Source organism: Urocitellus parryii, chromosome 9 (assembly GCF_045843805.1).
Source record: "Urocitellus parryii isolate mUroPar1 chromosome 9, mUroPar1.hap1, whole genome shotgun sequence".
Classification (NCBI taxonomy): Eukaryota; Metazoa; Chordata; class Mammalia; order Rodentia; family Sciuridae; genus Urocitellus; species Urocitellus parryii.
Genome location: NC_135539.1, coordinates 44,789,982 through 44,803,709, shown reverse-complemented (window position 1 = coordinate 44,803,709; position 13,728 = coordinate 44,789,982). Strand labels below are relative to the sequence as shown.

Here is a 13,728-nt window from a genome sequence, read left to right as displayed (position 1 = left end):
GCAAGTTGCAAAAAAACACACGTAGTTTAATATCATTAGTTTAAAATTCAACAACACAATGTATGTTTGTAGATTCACCGTGAGCAAAGTATAAAATATGCAAAGAAATGATTTACACAAACCTAAACACAGTGGCTATCTCTAGGTAAGGAGGGGGAGGAACTGAAAGTACCTCCACAATCTTTTAATTTTATTTTTTTACAAAAAAGGTTTGAAGTAAATCTGGCAAAACAATTACATCTGTAAAATCTAAATCATCGATTAGATCTCCATTTATATTCAAAATGCTCCACAAATTAAAAGAATGGAAAATTAGTCAAAAATAGGAAATTGCCGCAGAACAGAGACACACCAAACGCAGCCCTTGAGCGCAAAGCAGGAACGAATAATAGTAGTAGTAGGTGGGTCCCTAATGGGTTTGAAGTTTCTTTTCCCATATATCCTTATAATAAATTCCACTATCCTGATGATAAAATACAAATTTCTTTCAACAAAAGGTGTCCTAACTAGGACTGTAATCATAAGCAAACTGTGATTTTACTCCTCCCAAGGGGAGGAATTAATATTTCTACCTCGTTTCCCTCACCGTTGGGCAGAACAGAAAGGCATTTATGTGAACGTCATAAAACACTGTAAACCAGTAAGTATCATCGAGAACGTCCAGGGATAGCTACTACGCATTTGCAGGGGCACATATTTTGGAAGGAGCTGGCATCTTAACGGCGTTCGGAATCTAGGGCGCCTCTAGAAAAGAAACAACTCACTGGTACCATCCCATTCACCCATGTCTCTGATCAATTTTTCCCCCTAATAGGTCTCCCTATTCTGTCCCCAGAACTGTATGGCTCCACTGGCCAAAATGACATAGCCCGACACTGCAGAGCAGGTGGCCGCCAGACCCTTGGATGCCCTCCCCTTCGCGTTGGCGTTGTGGGGAAGGAGGAGGCTCAGCGAAGGAACCACGGAGCGGGAGCGCTGGGGTGGCGTCCCCCTCCCTGGCCAATCCCCTGCGCACCGGCAGGCTCTGGACTGCCTGCCCTTCTCCGCACACAGGTGTCTAGAACGCGGAGAACGCAGTCATGCAAGGGCGCGCGCGCGCTCACGAACACTCGCAAACGCATCCCGGCACACGAGATGCACGCGACAGGCCCTATGCCGCACCCACGCGAAGACGCACACTTTCGCGGGGGATGCGCCAGGCGAGGGTCGAGACCGCAGCAGGAGCGGCCATGCGCGCTGGGGACAAGCGCCCCAGAGGGAACAGTGACAAAAGGGGGGCCACCCACCGAGGCCGTGAGCGCCCCCCGCTGCCTCCGAGAAAACTGGCCACCTACACAAAGGGGACCACCTACACACCCACAGGCGTGTGCACGCACACCTAGCAGGTGTCACCCACGCAGGAACCGAGAACCGGGCGCGGGGCTGCAGGGGGATGCGCACACAGTGGCCGCCCCTACGTCGCACAGGCACCCTAGGCCCAAGATCGCGAAGGGGACGGACAAAGGGGACACACCCACTGGGACAGACAGAAGCGGCCACACCCCCCCAGGGCCGGCACCGGCCCACGCACACACAGCAGGCACCTCTGCAAGGGATGCGGGGCGACGCACACACACCCACACTCACCACACACCCACGGAGGGGGTGTGGAGGGCCCAGCTCCCGGGGCATCTCGACTGCGACGGGACAAGGTGACACATCCGGGAGCCCTGCCACGCGCTGGCTGTGCACTCACCCGGGCCTGCAGCCCGTGAGCCTCAGACGCGGGCCGCCGCCGCCACCTCAGGCCCTCCACGTCAGCCCGATGGCGGGCGGTAGCAGGCGTGGCGCAGGCTGCAGGCGCGTCACGTGGGCTGGCAGAGCACATGCGCAGTCTGGCTGCACCGCCCACCCTTCTGCAGCCGCCAGCTGGGCGGCCCCCACGCTTGCTAGCTCCCTCCCCGCGAGGGTCGCGGTGCGCCTGCGCTTGGGAGGGGGGCGCCGTCGCCCCCGGCCTTTCCCTCGAGTTCCTCTTTTCCTCCCCCCACTGCGGCTCCCCAGTCGGCGCTTGCGCAGAGAAGTGGGCGCTGAGAAGGCCGTGTGGTCAGAAAGGGCAGGTGGGCGGAGTGGGACCCCGGGCCGAGGGCCTCCGCCTCCTGTCCTGGGGAGAGTAACTGAATTAAGGGCCCGCGGCGGTGGAGCGTCCTCGAGCGCCCCTGACCCCAGTGAGGCCGGGCTCGCCGGCCGGCGCTCCCGCTGCAGGGGCGCGCGTGCCCGCGGGGGCGCGCTTCCGCAGCCGGGCGCGGGAAGGCGGGTCGGCTCCGCTGTGGCCTTGCCCTGGCGGAGCGCTGAGGTGATGACAGACCCACGTTGGAGGGGCGTGACCACTGACGACTGTGTTCCTTCTCCACAGATTGTCCAAAGCCTCAGGGAAAATGGTGGAAAATTCACCGTCGCCATTGCCAGAAAGAGCGATTTATGGCTTTGTTCTTTTCTTAAGCTCCCAGTTTGGCTTCAGTAAGTACTTTCCTGAAGAATGGCCAGGGTCCAAGGACCCTGGTGTCCAAGGACCAGGAAATAATGCACTTGCTTAGAGTGTGCACACAGAAGCTATGTCCCTGTCCAAGAAAACCCGAAGGCAGTCGGGTTTGCGCAGTGCTCTGTAGGCCAGCTCTGCGAGGTGGCCAAAAGTAAACCAGGTCCCTGCCATTAAGGAGGGCACCCATAAACCCCTGGTGAGCGCCATGGTGGTGGGACCTTAGGTGGCAGAACAGATCTATTGAAATCAAGGGGAATTCAGAGTTGGCTTCCTCCAGGGACCATCCCCCTGGCACTTGTATTTGAGAATAAACAGGAGAGAAGGAAGATGGTGGCATGGGCCTGGAATAAAGCATGAGAGGGTTTGGAAGTGAGTTTGGGATGGCTCCAGGGCTGCCTGCAGGAGCTGGGGAGGGAAGAGAACTTGGCTAGAGAGGTCAGATTAAAAGAAATGGCCACAACATCCTGACTCTCACTTAATCCCCTTATGTCCCATTTTATAGGTAAGGAAACTGAGGTTCTAACATACCGAGGTTCACACAACAAGACCCAACTTTCTTCCCAGAAGGATTTGGGGATTACGAGGCAATTATGAATACCTCCAATCCAACTTTCTGGAATTTGGTGAAAACCAGGAAATGGAGGAGTGGCGATACTTCTGAACCCTAATTGAAAACAAATAACCTAATGTCAGAGCTGTTGCCTATAGAGTCTGTGGAGAAGTTATTATAAATGAGTTCAATTCTGACTCCTCCACAGGTTTGCTGTTTGCTCTGGGATCAGTTTCCTTATCTGTAAAAGGATATTGATAATGATGGTTATTGAATGCTTGTTATGTATAAAACAGTCCTGTGGGTAGTACTGTTATTGTTGTCCTTGTTTTAAAAATGAGAATGCTGGGGTTTAAGTAACCTGCCCAAGGTCACTAGGAGATGATAGAGCTAGAATTTGAACCCAGACATATTGACAGATTTCACTCTGTTGCCTCTTATGACTGTTGTGAGTATTAACTGGGGTAATAAACTGTAAAGCACATAGTGCAAAGATACAATAAGAATATAATAAATGTTAGCCCTGGTATCTTTTTTGTAAATGTCTATTCAAATAGTATTTCAAGAATTGCCAAGTGCAATAGCTCACACCTGTAATCCCAGTGGCTTGGGAGGCTGAGATGAGTATAGCAAGTTCAAAGCTTCAGCAAACAACAAAGCACTAAACAACTCAGTGAGACCCTGTCTCTATATAAAATACAAAATAGGGATGGGGATATGGCTCGGTGGTTGAGGACCCCTGAGTTAAAAAAAAAAAAAGTATTTTAAGGATTAGAAACTATATAAATAAATAAAAAAATGTCTTTAAGGCTTAAATTCCATGATGCCCACAACCGGAAATTAATTTAAAAAAATTGAGTGCTTACTTGTTACAGGCTTTCTAGTGGGAGGAGCTAGCTGACAGACAAAGTAAATAAGTAAAACATAATACAATGCCAGATTATAACTTGTACTATAACGAAATATTTTAGCAAGGGGGAACCAAGTACAGTAGGAATGTCTGTAATCCCAGAGACTCCAGAGGCTGAGGCAGGAGGATTGCAAGATCTAGGCCAGCCTGATCCATTTAGCAAGACCCTGTCACAAAATTTAAAATAGGACAGGAGAACTCTGGTTGTGGCTCAGTGGTATAGCACTCACCTGGCACATGTGAGGCACTGGGTTCAATTCTCAGCACCATATAAAAATAAGCAAATGAAATAAAGGTACTGTGTCCATCTGCAACTAAAAAAATTATTTTTTAAAAAATGGACTAGAGAATGTAGCTTAGTGGTGGCACCCCTGGTGTTCAAGTCATGGTATTACAAAAAGAAAAAGAAAAGCAAAGGGAAAGATGATAAAGGAGGTCCTTCTAATATGCTCCTGTGTCATCTCTTATTACTCATTCATTAGCATTCATCACAGTGTAGTGAAAAGATCAATTTACTGTCCTGTGCACAAGATTTTAAGCTCTGGGAGGGCAGAAACCATCTCTTTATGGTTCATTATAACTCACTCCTGACATAGAGACTTGTATAATACATATTTGTCCAAAAAAAATCTATCATCACTGATAAAGTTAGTTTGAAATTTGACTCTGCAACTGTAAATGTCTATAATTACCTCAGCCCTGTGGAGATGAAGTACTGACTATCTAGTATACATAAAGCAAAAAATTAGGTATGGAAAAAAGTACAGTAATTGCTAAGGCATGATTTATACCCTGAATTACTCAATACACTATGAGAGTTAAGATAATAAAAAAATACTACTAAAGAGCTGGGGTTGTGGCTCAGTGGTAGAGTGTTCATCTTGCATATAAAAGACACTAGGTTTGATCTTCAGCATGATATAAAAATAAATAAAGATATTGTGTCCACCTAAAACTAAAAAAAAATATTTAAAAATTACTAATAAGGTACTTATGATAAGTAATATAAGAATAGTATAAATGAGGAGCAAGGGGGGGAAATCATTTCTGACGAATCAGGGGTACTTCAGAGGAGCTTTTTTGTACCTGAAACTTTTTAGATTGAATATGTGCCCTACTTAACTTTTTCTTTTTTATTTTCTTCTACAGTACTTTATCTTATGTGGGCTTTTATTCCTGAATCTTGGCTAAACTCCTTAGGCTTAACCTATTGGCCTCAAAAGTAAGTTTAATATTTGTTAAGAGTAAAACTAATGCTGTTTTAAAGGATTATGTTACTCCTTAAACTATCCAGATCTTTCATTATTCTTTTAAAAATCCGTAGATGGACATATATAAATAAAACTTTAAAGATTATGATTAATAAAACCCTAAATTAAAGATGGTAGTGTGAGCCCACATTTATCCCCATTTACTTTCAAAATCTTCCTACCATGAACCCTAGGGGTATAAACCTATATTTTAGAGGTATAAACCAATAGAAAGAAAGAATAACAGATAAGAGGTATCAACAAAATTTTGTATAAATTGAGATAGGGGAGTTTATTTTTTTCATATGACTAGAATAGGGAAGCCATCAAGAACATTTTTGCCCTTGAATGCTACAATGGTTCAGAAATTGGAGGTATAAGTACCTCTTTAACATAGTAATTCTGGTTTGGACAGAAAAAAATATTTAAAGAGCATTCTATCCTTAGTCCTACCTTGTTTAGTCTTCATAACTGGGAGACTGTCCCTACCTTCCCTTGTAGAAAATCATTTTACCCTGTGGAAAGGCTGAAAGTTGCTAGTCTGGGGGGCCTTATATCTGAGTGTGGGAAATGAGGCACCTACTGCAAGCCAGAATAATTGAACATCTGCATGGCTGAATGATAAGGCACACCTCCTCTCCTAGCAACTGCCAGGGGCTCCCAGACTTATACCATCATCTCCGTCTAGAAAAAAGTGAGAAAGAGGTACCTTCCTCAGGAAGCTGACCAGTGTGAAAGAAAAAAACCTATAATTTCTGCCATTTGGAGGACTCCAGTAAAGCAGCCAGGTCTTTTAGAGGGAGGCTGACTAGTTTGCCATCCTTGCCCACTGTGCTTCAGTTAGTTTGTTAGCACTTGGACTGGTATAAGTTATTAGATATTGAAAGAAAGTTTCTATCCGGAGTACAAAAACAAAAGAAAAAAGGGAAATTGAGGTAATGCCGGATACAGAAGAAAACTTTTAAATTAAAAAAATCCTCAAAGATAAGAAAAGATTACAATTATGAAATCAACAGTATATTCTATAAAGGGAATGTTTAAGAAGTTATCATACTTGGCAATTATGATAGCCAAAATTAAATTTTTAATTGAAAAGGTTGGAAGATAAAAGTTAATCTCTAGAAGGTAGAACAAAAAGTCAGAGAAATGGAAAATATTCAGGGCAAAAAATTTAACCACTAGATGTTCGAGAAAGGAAAAAAAATGAAGGAAATTATTAAAACAATAATGCATCAGTAAAATATGCCAAGATAGGACATGCAATGTGCTTACCTGTGTAGAGAGGTAAATTTAAAGGCATATTAGAATTTGGGGCTGGAATATTGACAGGTAGATGGAAAACCAAGTATACATTCAAAATGATGTGATTACTAATTTAAAAAATAATAACACATAAGAAAATATGTGATAGTGATATTCTAAGGTTCTCGGTTACAAACATTATTTATGTAATCACAATAGTTCTTAATAACTAGTGATAACCAGAAATTGTGACATTAGAAGAGAATAGGTTCCTCATCTCCAAATTAGGAAGTCTAGAGAAAATATCTGAAAAAAAATCAAGAAATTAATATGAACATGTTATGTAGAAATGAAGAAGTACCAGAAGAAATAGCTCAGGTGTTAAAAGGTGTCCTTTATGGGGATTGGGATTTCAGGGTCAGGATGGATGGAACAGGGGACTGCAGCTTTCTATGATAACCCTTATAGAGTTATTTGACTGTCATGTACATTTATTACTATAAATTATATTTAATTAAAATGAAATATAGGGCTGGGGATATAGCTCAGTTGGCAGAGTGCTGCCTTGTGTGTCCTAGGTTCAATCCCCAGCACCAAAAAAAGGGGGGTAGGGGTGGGTTGTGGCTCAGTGGTAGAGGGCTTGCCTAGCATGTGTGAGGCACTGGGTTTGTTACCTGGCACCATAAAAAAATAAATAAATAAAGGTATTGTGACCATCTACAAGTAAAAAAATATTTTTAAAAATTGAATATAAAAATTGGTATGTTTTGTCATGACTCTTAGAATGATAACTTTTAAGATATCTATCATATACATTAATATTATCTTCCACAGATATTGGGCAGTCACACTACCTGTATACCTCCTTATTACTATAGGAATTGGTTATGTACTATTATTTGGAATTAACATGATGAGTATTTCTCCACTCAACTCCATTCATACAATCACAGGTAAATATATATAAAAGAAAAGTGTTAGGGGGAAGGAGTAGTGGGGTTTTAGAATTTTAATCAGAAAAGCAATTAAGAATATGCTTCAAGACACATTGGAACATTAAAAAGAATCTAGGAGCCCAGTGTGGTGGTACACACCTGTAATCCCAGCAGCTCAGGAGGCTGAGGCAAGAGGATCAAAGCCAGCTTCAGCAATTTAGTGAGGCCCTAAGCAACTTAGCAAGATCCTGTCTCTATAAAAAGGGGCTGGCGATGTAGCTCAGTAGTTAAGTGCTCCTGGGTTCAATCCCCAGTACCAGAAATAATAGTAATCATCATATCATCTGTGAGAAATAAGTACAAAGCAATACAAAAGGAAATGTTTACATTGAGGTACTAAGTTATGATGAATATACACTAGTTATAGTCATAGATTAAATTAGTTCTGATGAATTATACCACCAACTAACAGGTATATTTTCCTGTGCAATGTACAAGTATATAAAGTATGTTCCTCAGTAACTTTACCTGAGAGAAACTTCTTTTATCCTAAATAGTCACTGTTGCTCAAGGGATGGCAAGTAGGTTTAAGACCTTATTCACAAAGGAATTTGGGGTTGGAATCCTCCTCAAATTGTTGTGTACACCACATCTCTAACAAGTGGATAGAAGAGCCATATGTTCTCGGGGGGTTTATTTTGTTTTGTTTTGTTTTGTTTCAGGTTCTTTTCTTTCAAGTCTAAAAGTAGGTATACTGATTTGTGAGCTTTCTTAGATTCTGGGAAGTATTTTTTAAGTTCCCTGGTATGATTTTTTTTGTACATTGTAAAACCTTTATTCATGAATCTATGCAATGTCTCTTGAAAATTAATGTTATTTTTAGTTTTTTTTTTTCCTGATAACCTACTATATTCCCTGCATTCTTGATTGGAATTATAGCAGATAGGCAACTTGTACAAAGAGAGGAAATTGTTAATTTTTTATGAATATTTATACCAAAAGATTTAATGAATTTTTGCAGTGTTGATTTAACTACATCTTTAAGGCCTGGGTATAATTCTGTCCCTGTCAGAATTGTGAAATGGAACTTTAATCATCATTGTACAGTTGAATGAGATATTAATTTTTTTCTGAATTAGAAATGAGAAAAATACTTTGCTAATTACATTTTTGTTTTACTGGGGCACTTCTTTTAAAGAGAGAATTAAGTAGTTATTTCATTATTTTAAGCATGTTATTTGTCATTTTCCAAACATCAACCTGGTGAACTGTGGTAGGTCTCCAACAGCCACAAAAACTACAGGAGAAATTGCTTAAGTAAACAGAACTTTTTTTTTTCTTTTAGATAACTATGCTAAAAATCAACAGCAGAAGAAATACCAAGCAGAGGCCATCCCAGCATTAAGAGATATTTCTATTAGTGAAGTAAACCAAATGTTCTTTCTTGCAACCAAAGAACTTTACAACAAAAACTGAGTTGCATGTAAAGATGCTAATATCAAGCATGTTTTTGACAGAATAATTTTGACCATAATTATTTATTTTTTTCTTATTATTGCTCAATATTGAAATGTAAAAAAATAAAAGTTATTCTTCTCTTAAGTAAATTTTAATTAACATTGTTTTCAAATATTTATTATTAATAGAATAAATAAAGTACTGCATTACCGTTTAGCAGATTAAAAAAAAAAATCATGTTGATATAATCCTTCAGAGAAGCATTGATGCTATAATTTGCAAAGGAAAATTGTGTCTTTCCTCCTGTTTGTCCTGAGGGGCCCAGAATGCAAACTCCTGGATTTGAGTGAAGGGTACATTTAAAATTTGTGCCATCAGATGCATGTCTGTAACATAAATATGTATTGAGTGCTTGTTTGTGTCAGGTATTTTTCTGGACACTTGGGATAGAATAATGGTAAGATTCTCTCAAAGAGCTTATATTTTAAAGAATTATATTTTTTAAAGAACTTATATTTGGGGGCTGGGGTTGTGGCTCAGCGGTAGAGCGCTCGCCTAGCATGTGCGAGGCCCTGGGTATGATCCTCAATACCACATAAAGATAAATAAAATAAAAGTATTGTGTCCAACAACAACTAAAATTTTTTTTATAAAGAACTTATATTTTGGAGGTAAGTTGAAGCAGACCAAGCAAATATGAAAAATATTTGTGATGAGTGCTGTGCTGAGAAAATGTAGTATAATGTTCTGGAAAGTAAAGGGATGACTATTTTAGTTTGGGTTGTTAAGGAGGGCTTTTCAGAGGAAAGTAGTTGGGGCTGAGATTTGAATAGCAAAAAAAGCAACCAGGCATAAAAAGATTGGAGGGGCAGTATGAACTAAGTTTGAAGCAGGGTGTAGCAATGACTATAATGCAGGAAGGAGCTTGGTGTGTCCTAAGAACAGAGATAAGGCCAGCATTGGGCCTGGAGCACACTGGACAAGGAGAGATGTTGTCCGAGGTACACCTAGTGAGACCAGGCCACTTAGTGAAGGGCTTTGTTGGCCAGTGTAGGAAGCTTGGATTTAAGTCAAGTGTGGTGAGTTTGGGGGCACTTTGAGTACCAAACTGTTGGAGTCTTTAAGAAAAAGAAGTGACGAGGCCTAATTTATGTTTTTTTTAAAGTTGCTCTGGTGGATGGAGAATAACTCTGAAGAGGAACTGGGAATGGGGCAGGAATAGGGAAGTGAGGATACCATTAGGATGCTTTTGCATTATTCCTGGCAAAAAAACGATTGCTGCATCAACAAGAGTGGTAGTGAAGTTGGGAGGCAGGGATAGCTTTGCAACTTTCATCAGAATTCAGCAGATTAAGTATATAGATCTGATTGTGCAGAGTAGTGAGGGCTGACTGAGAGAAATTGTGATCAAGGGTCATTCCTAGGTGTTTGTGGATTAGGGAACTGGGTAGATGGTTATGCATTTTACTGAATTGTCAATATTTGGAGAAGTGCAGTTGAGGGGCTGGAGGATTTGGTAAATAAATTTATTTGGCACCACCTTATTAATATTTGGATGAGCTTGTATAAGATTAAGAAACAGAAGGTGTTTAAAAGTTAGAAAATACACTCAAAACCAGTGGGTCCAAATCTAAATTTATTTAACCCTCAAGACCCTCAAACTTTGATACCCTAAATCTCTATCTGGCTGGTCATTTTTTCTTTAGGGTATCTACATACAAGAGTGAAGTCATACATTTTAGATATGCAAATTTAACTCTCTCTTTGAAGGAAAGAAGGGAGAGAAGGAGGAATTTTAATAGAAGGAGGGCTTCTGTTTCAGTGACCATAATAAGCATGCAGGGGATGATATGAATCTGCTGTTTCCTGTTCCTTCGTTTTTCCCAGTTCTGTATTTTGTGATGATAGTGTCACCACACTAGAGCATTTTAAGAGAACCAGCCAACTCTCAAGTACAGAGAGGTACATAAGTAGAGCTTATATACCATGGAATGCTAAAAGCCATGCATGCAGGAACTAATTTTTGTTATACCTGATGACATGGATGACCATCACAGACATAATGGTGGGCCATAAGTCAGACAAAGAATATACAGTGTGTGCTTCCACTGGTGTAAAGTTTAAAATCAGGAAAAATTAATCTGGTGGTAAATATTAGAATAGTGGTTACCTTTAGAGGAAGGTTAACTAGGAAAAGGCATTAAGGAGTCCATTTTGTGAGCTGCAAATGCCCTGCATCTTGATCTGGGTCATGATTATGGGGTATAATATATTTTTAGAAAATCATGAAGTTTTATCTTTGTGCTCTTGATTTAAGTTACACCTCAATAAAAAGGTGGGAAAACAATGCCTATATCCATAAATTTTGATTTCTTAGTCTGGAGTGGGACCTCAAACAGAGATAATTTTTTGAATGTCTTCCAGATAATTCTATATGCAGCCAAGGTCAAGTGGTTGTAGCACTTCCTAGCATGTGTGAGGCACTAGGTTCAATCCTCAGCATCACCTAAAAATAATAAATAAAATAAAGGTATTGTGTCCATCTACAACTAAAAATAAATAAAACAAACAATAAAAAGTGCCTTGCCTGATTAGACTGAACTGAGCCTGCCTGTGGTCAAGCAGGGAAGTGGTGAACTACTTTGGAAGAGAAAGCCAGCACTACTAGATTGGTCCCCTTCCCTTCCTATGAACAGCCCAAGAGGGCTTTCAAATGGGTCAGAATGGAACTTTAAAACTGCACTGCATTTTAACCTCAAACTGACTTTTTATTCTGTTTCCCAACCACATGGTCTTCATAGCTTTAAAGGGTTATACCATACCAGGGTTTCCAAACTTTTGACTACACTTCTTCAGAAGATTATGATCAGTTTAGTGTAGCAATTCTCCATTATTTAAAAAAAATAATATCAGGACCTCTTTTTACTCATGAAAAGTAAGAGCCTCAAAGAGCTTTTTGTGTATTGGTTATGAGCTCATCCCACAGGCTGTCTAGAAATTTTAATTTAGAAATTAAAATAGAAATTTTTTATACATAATAGTTTTGTCATAAAATTAATGTTGCTGATCATCTTTCCACATATGAAATGATTTCTGTTACATAAACATTTAACCCAAATCATTATTGTAGTAATAAACTGAATCCAGAAAGACAATGAGATTTAACATCAGTATATTTTTTGTGAAAATTAACTGTAGTTTCCAAAATGAAAAAAAAAATTAGCAAGATGGGTAGAACTTTTTTGCAAATCTTTAATCTCTGCCTTAATGAAAGACACCTGGGCTCTCATATCTGCTTCTGCATTCAAATCTGTTACACACATTACAAAGCCTCTGGAAAAACTCCACTGCATACTCATGAGAGAATGAGAATGAAAAAAAAGCAACATCTTAGTATTATTTTGTAAGTGGTTTTGATCTTGCAGGCTCCCTGAGATAGGATCTTCCTACCCTAGACTTTGAGAACCAAAGTGTGTGTATGTATGAGAGAATTAGAGTAGAATATATCAGAGTGCATTGCACTTGGTATGTGTAAATAATTTGATTTGACACCTCCCATGGACACTTCAGACCCTTTCTGGTTCCTCCTCCAGCTACTGATGCCCTGAGCAATTTTGTGTATGTTTTGACCAGATCCATGCAGTTCCCTCTTTTAGTCTACCCTGAAAGGGAGAGATTAACATTGTATAGGACCACCTAGAGCCTGACATGGGACAGACATCTGTAGATACACATCCCCCTGTCATCTCCCAAGGAGACTGTTCTGAGCTCCTTTCCATGAGCTGCTTAAAATCTCTCAGCCTGAGCTGGGGTTGCCATGGCATTGGTGAGCTCATCCCACAGGCTGTCTCTGCTCTGTTTTTCTCCCTCTGCTACTCACTTTTCCTTCCTACAGTTGCTTTCCCATTGAACTGCCTACACACAGCCTTTCACAGCCTTTGAACCTCAGCTGTTTTTATTTTCTAAAGATTATGCATCAGATATAGGGCCAGGATGCATAATGAATTTCCATGCTGCATGTCATAATTTAAGAGAGAAGTTTGAAAGATACTGTTTTGGAATGAGCCTAAATAATAACAATAGTCTAAACAGAAAATGTCAGTAGTATAGAAATGTTCTGAATATTAACATAACCGCCTCCAGTGATTAAACTCCTCCTAGGAAGAATTTAAAGTCTCTGTATGAAATCACCTAAATGTAAAGCGAGAAAATTAAACTCCAAAATCTTGCCCTCGCTAGTTTCTTGATCTGCTCTATTTGGTCCAAAATGTCTTAATTGGATACCTGTGTTTCCTCAAGAAACTGCCATGTATAGGGGTCCTTAGAGTGGGTATCACTCTTTAAACAAATTGACCCAACCTAAATTTTTTGGGTGTTCCACTTTTTCAATCAGTAGGACATAAATAATGTCATATTAACAGCCTAAAACCCACAGAACTTAGGAGATCTAGATAAATCAATACCTATAGCAATTATCCCAGAAAACAGCATATTGTATGGTATAGATCCCCCAGCCAGTAACCTTAGTACAGACTGGATGGAATGTGGGTAAGGGAAGGTGGAAAAAGGAAGAGGAAAGAGATTCTTCTTGATTTGTCTCACCAGGACAAAGGTCAGTCTGTAGCAGTTATCACAGTTGTCAGACACTCTGTTTAACTCAATCAGATTAACTGTAGCACCTACTTTGGAGGCAAGAGAAAATTTGCTTATCCCACCTTCTTTAATCAGGATAGGTTAAGTCAGGTGGTGGTAACATATAACCCTACAACTTCAGTTAACTTTTCTTTTTTTTTTAATTTTAAAGTTGATTTTATTTTTTTAATTGGTTGTTCACAACATTACAAAGCTCTTGACATATCATATTT

General features: G+C 40.4%; 1 protein-coding gene across 2 annotated transcripts; it reads left to right on the top strand.

Annotated features, from left to right (window-relative positions):
- The first annotated feature begins 1,891 nt into the window (after window positions 1-1,891).
- Window positions 1,892-9,391, top strand: LOC144256952 (phosphatidylinositol N-acetylglucosaminyltransferase subunit P-like). Of its 2 annotated transcripts, none has more exons than XM_077802879.1 (5): window positions 1,892-2,082; window positions 2,393-2,496; window positions 5,128-5,200; window positions 7,305-7,423; window positions 8,751-9,391. In XM_077802879.1, exons 2-5 carry the CDS (start codon window positions 2,415-2,417, stop codon window positions 8,879-8,881), a joined length of 405 nt encoding a protein of 134 aa, XP_077659005.1. In that variant the 5' UTR covers window positions 1,892-2,082; window positions 2,393-2,414; the 3' UTR covers window positions 8,882-9,391. The 2 variants fall into 2 exon arrangements, with proteins under 2 accessions (XP_077659005.1, XP_077659004.1); XM_077802878.1 differs by having other exon boundaries at window positions 1,892-2,096.
- The last annotated feature ends 4,337 nt before the right edge of the window (window positions 9,392-13,728 follow it).

Excerpts from the sequence above, each read along its gene's own strand:
- LOC144256952 (XM_077802879.1), top strand. The coding sequence starts at position 2,415 with ATGGTGGAAAATTCACCGTCGCCATTGCCAGAAAGAGCGATTTATGGC. Across the intron at positions 2,497-5,127 it reads AAGCTCCCAGTTTGGCTTCA|TACTTTATCTTATGTGGGCT; the intron begins GTAAGTACTTTC and ends TTTCTTCTACAG. Across the intron at positions 5,201-7,304 it reads TTAACCTATTGGCCTCAAAA|ATATTGGGCAGTCACACTAC; the intron begins GTAAGTTTAATA and ends TATCTTCCACAG.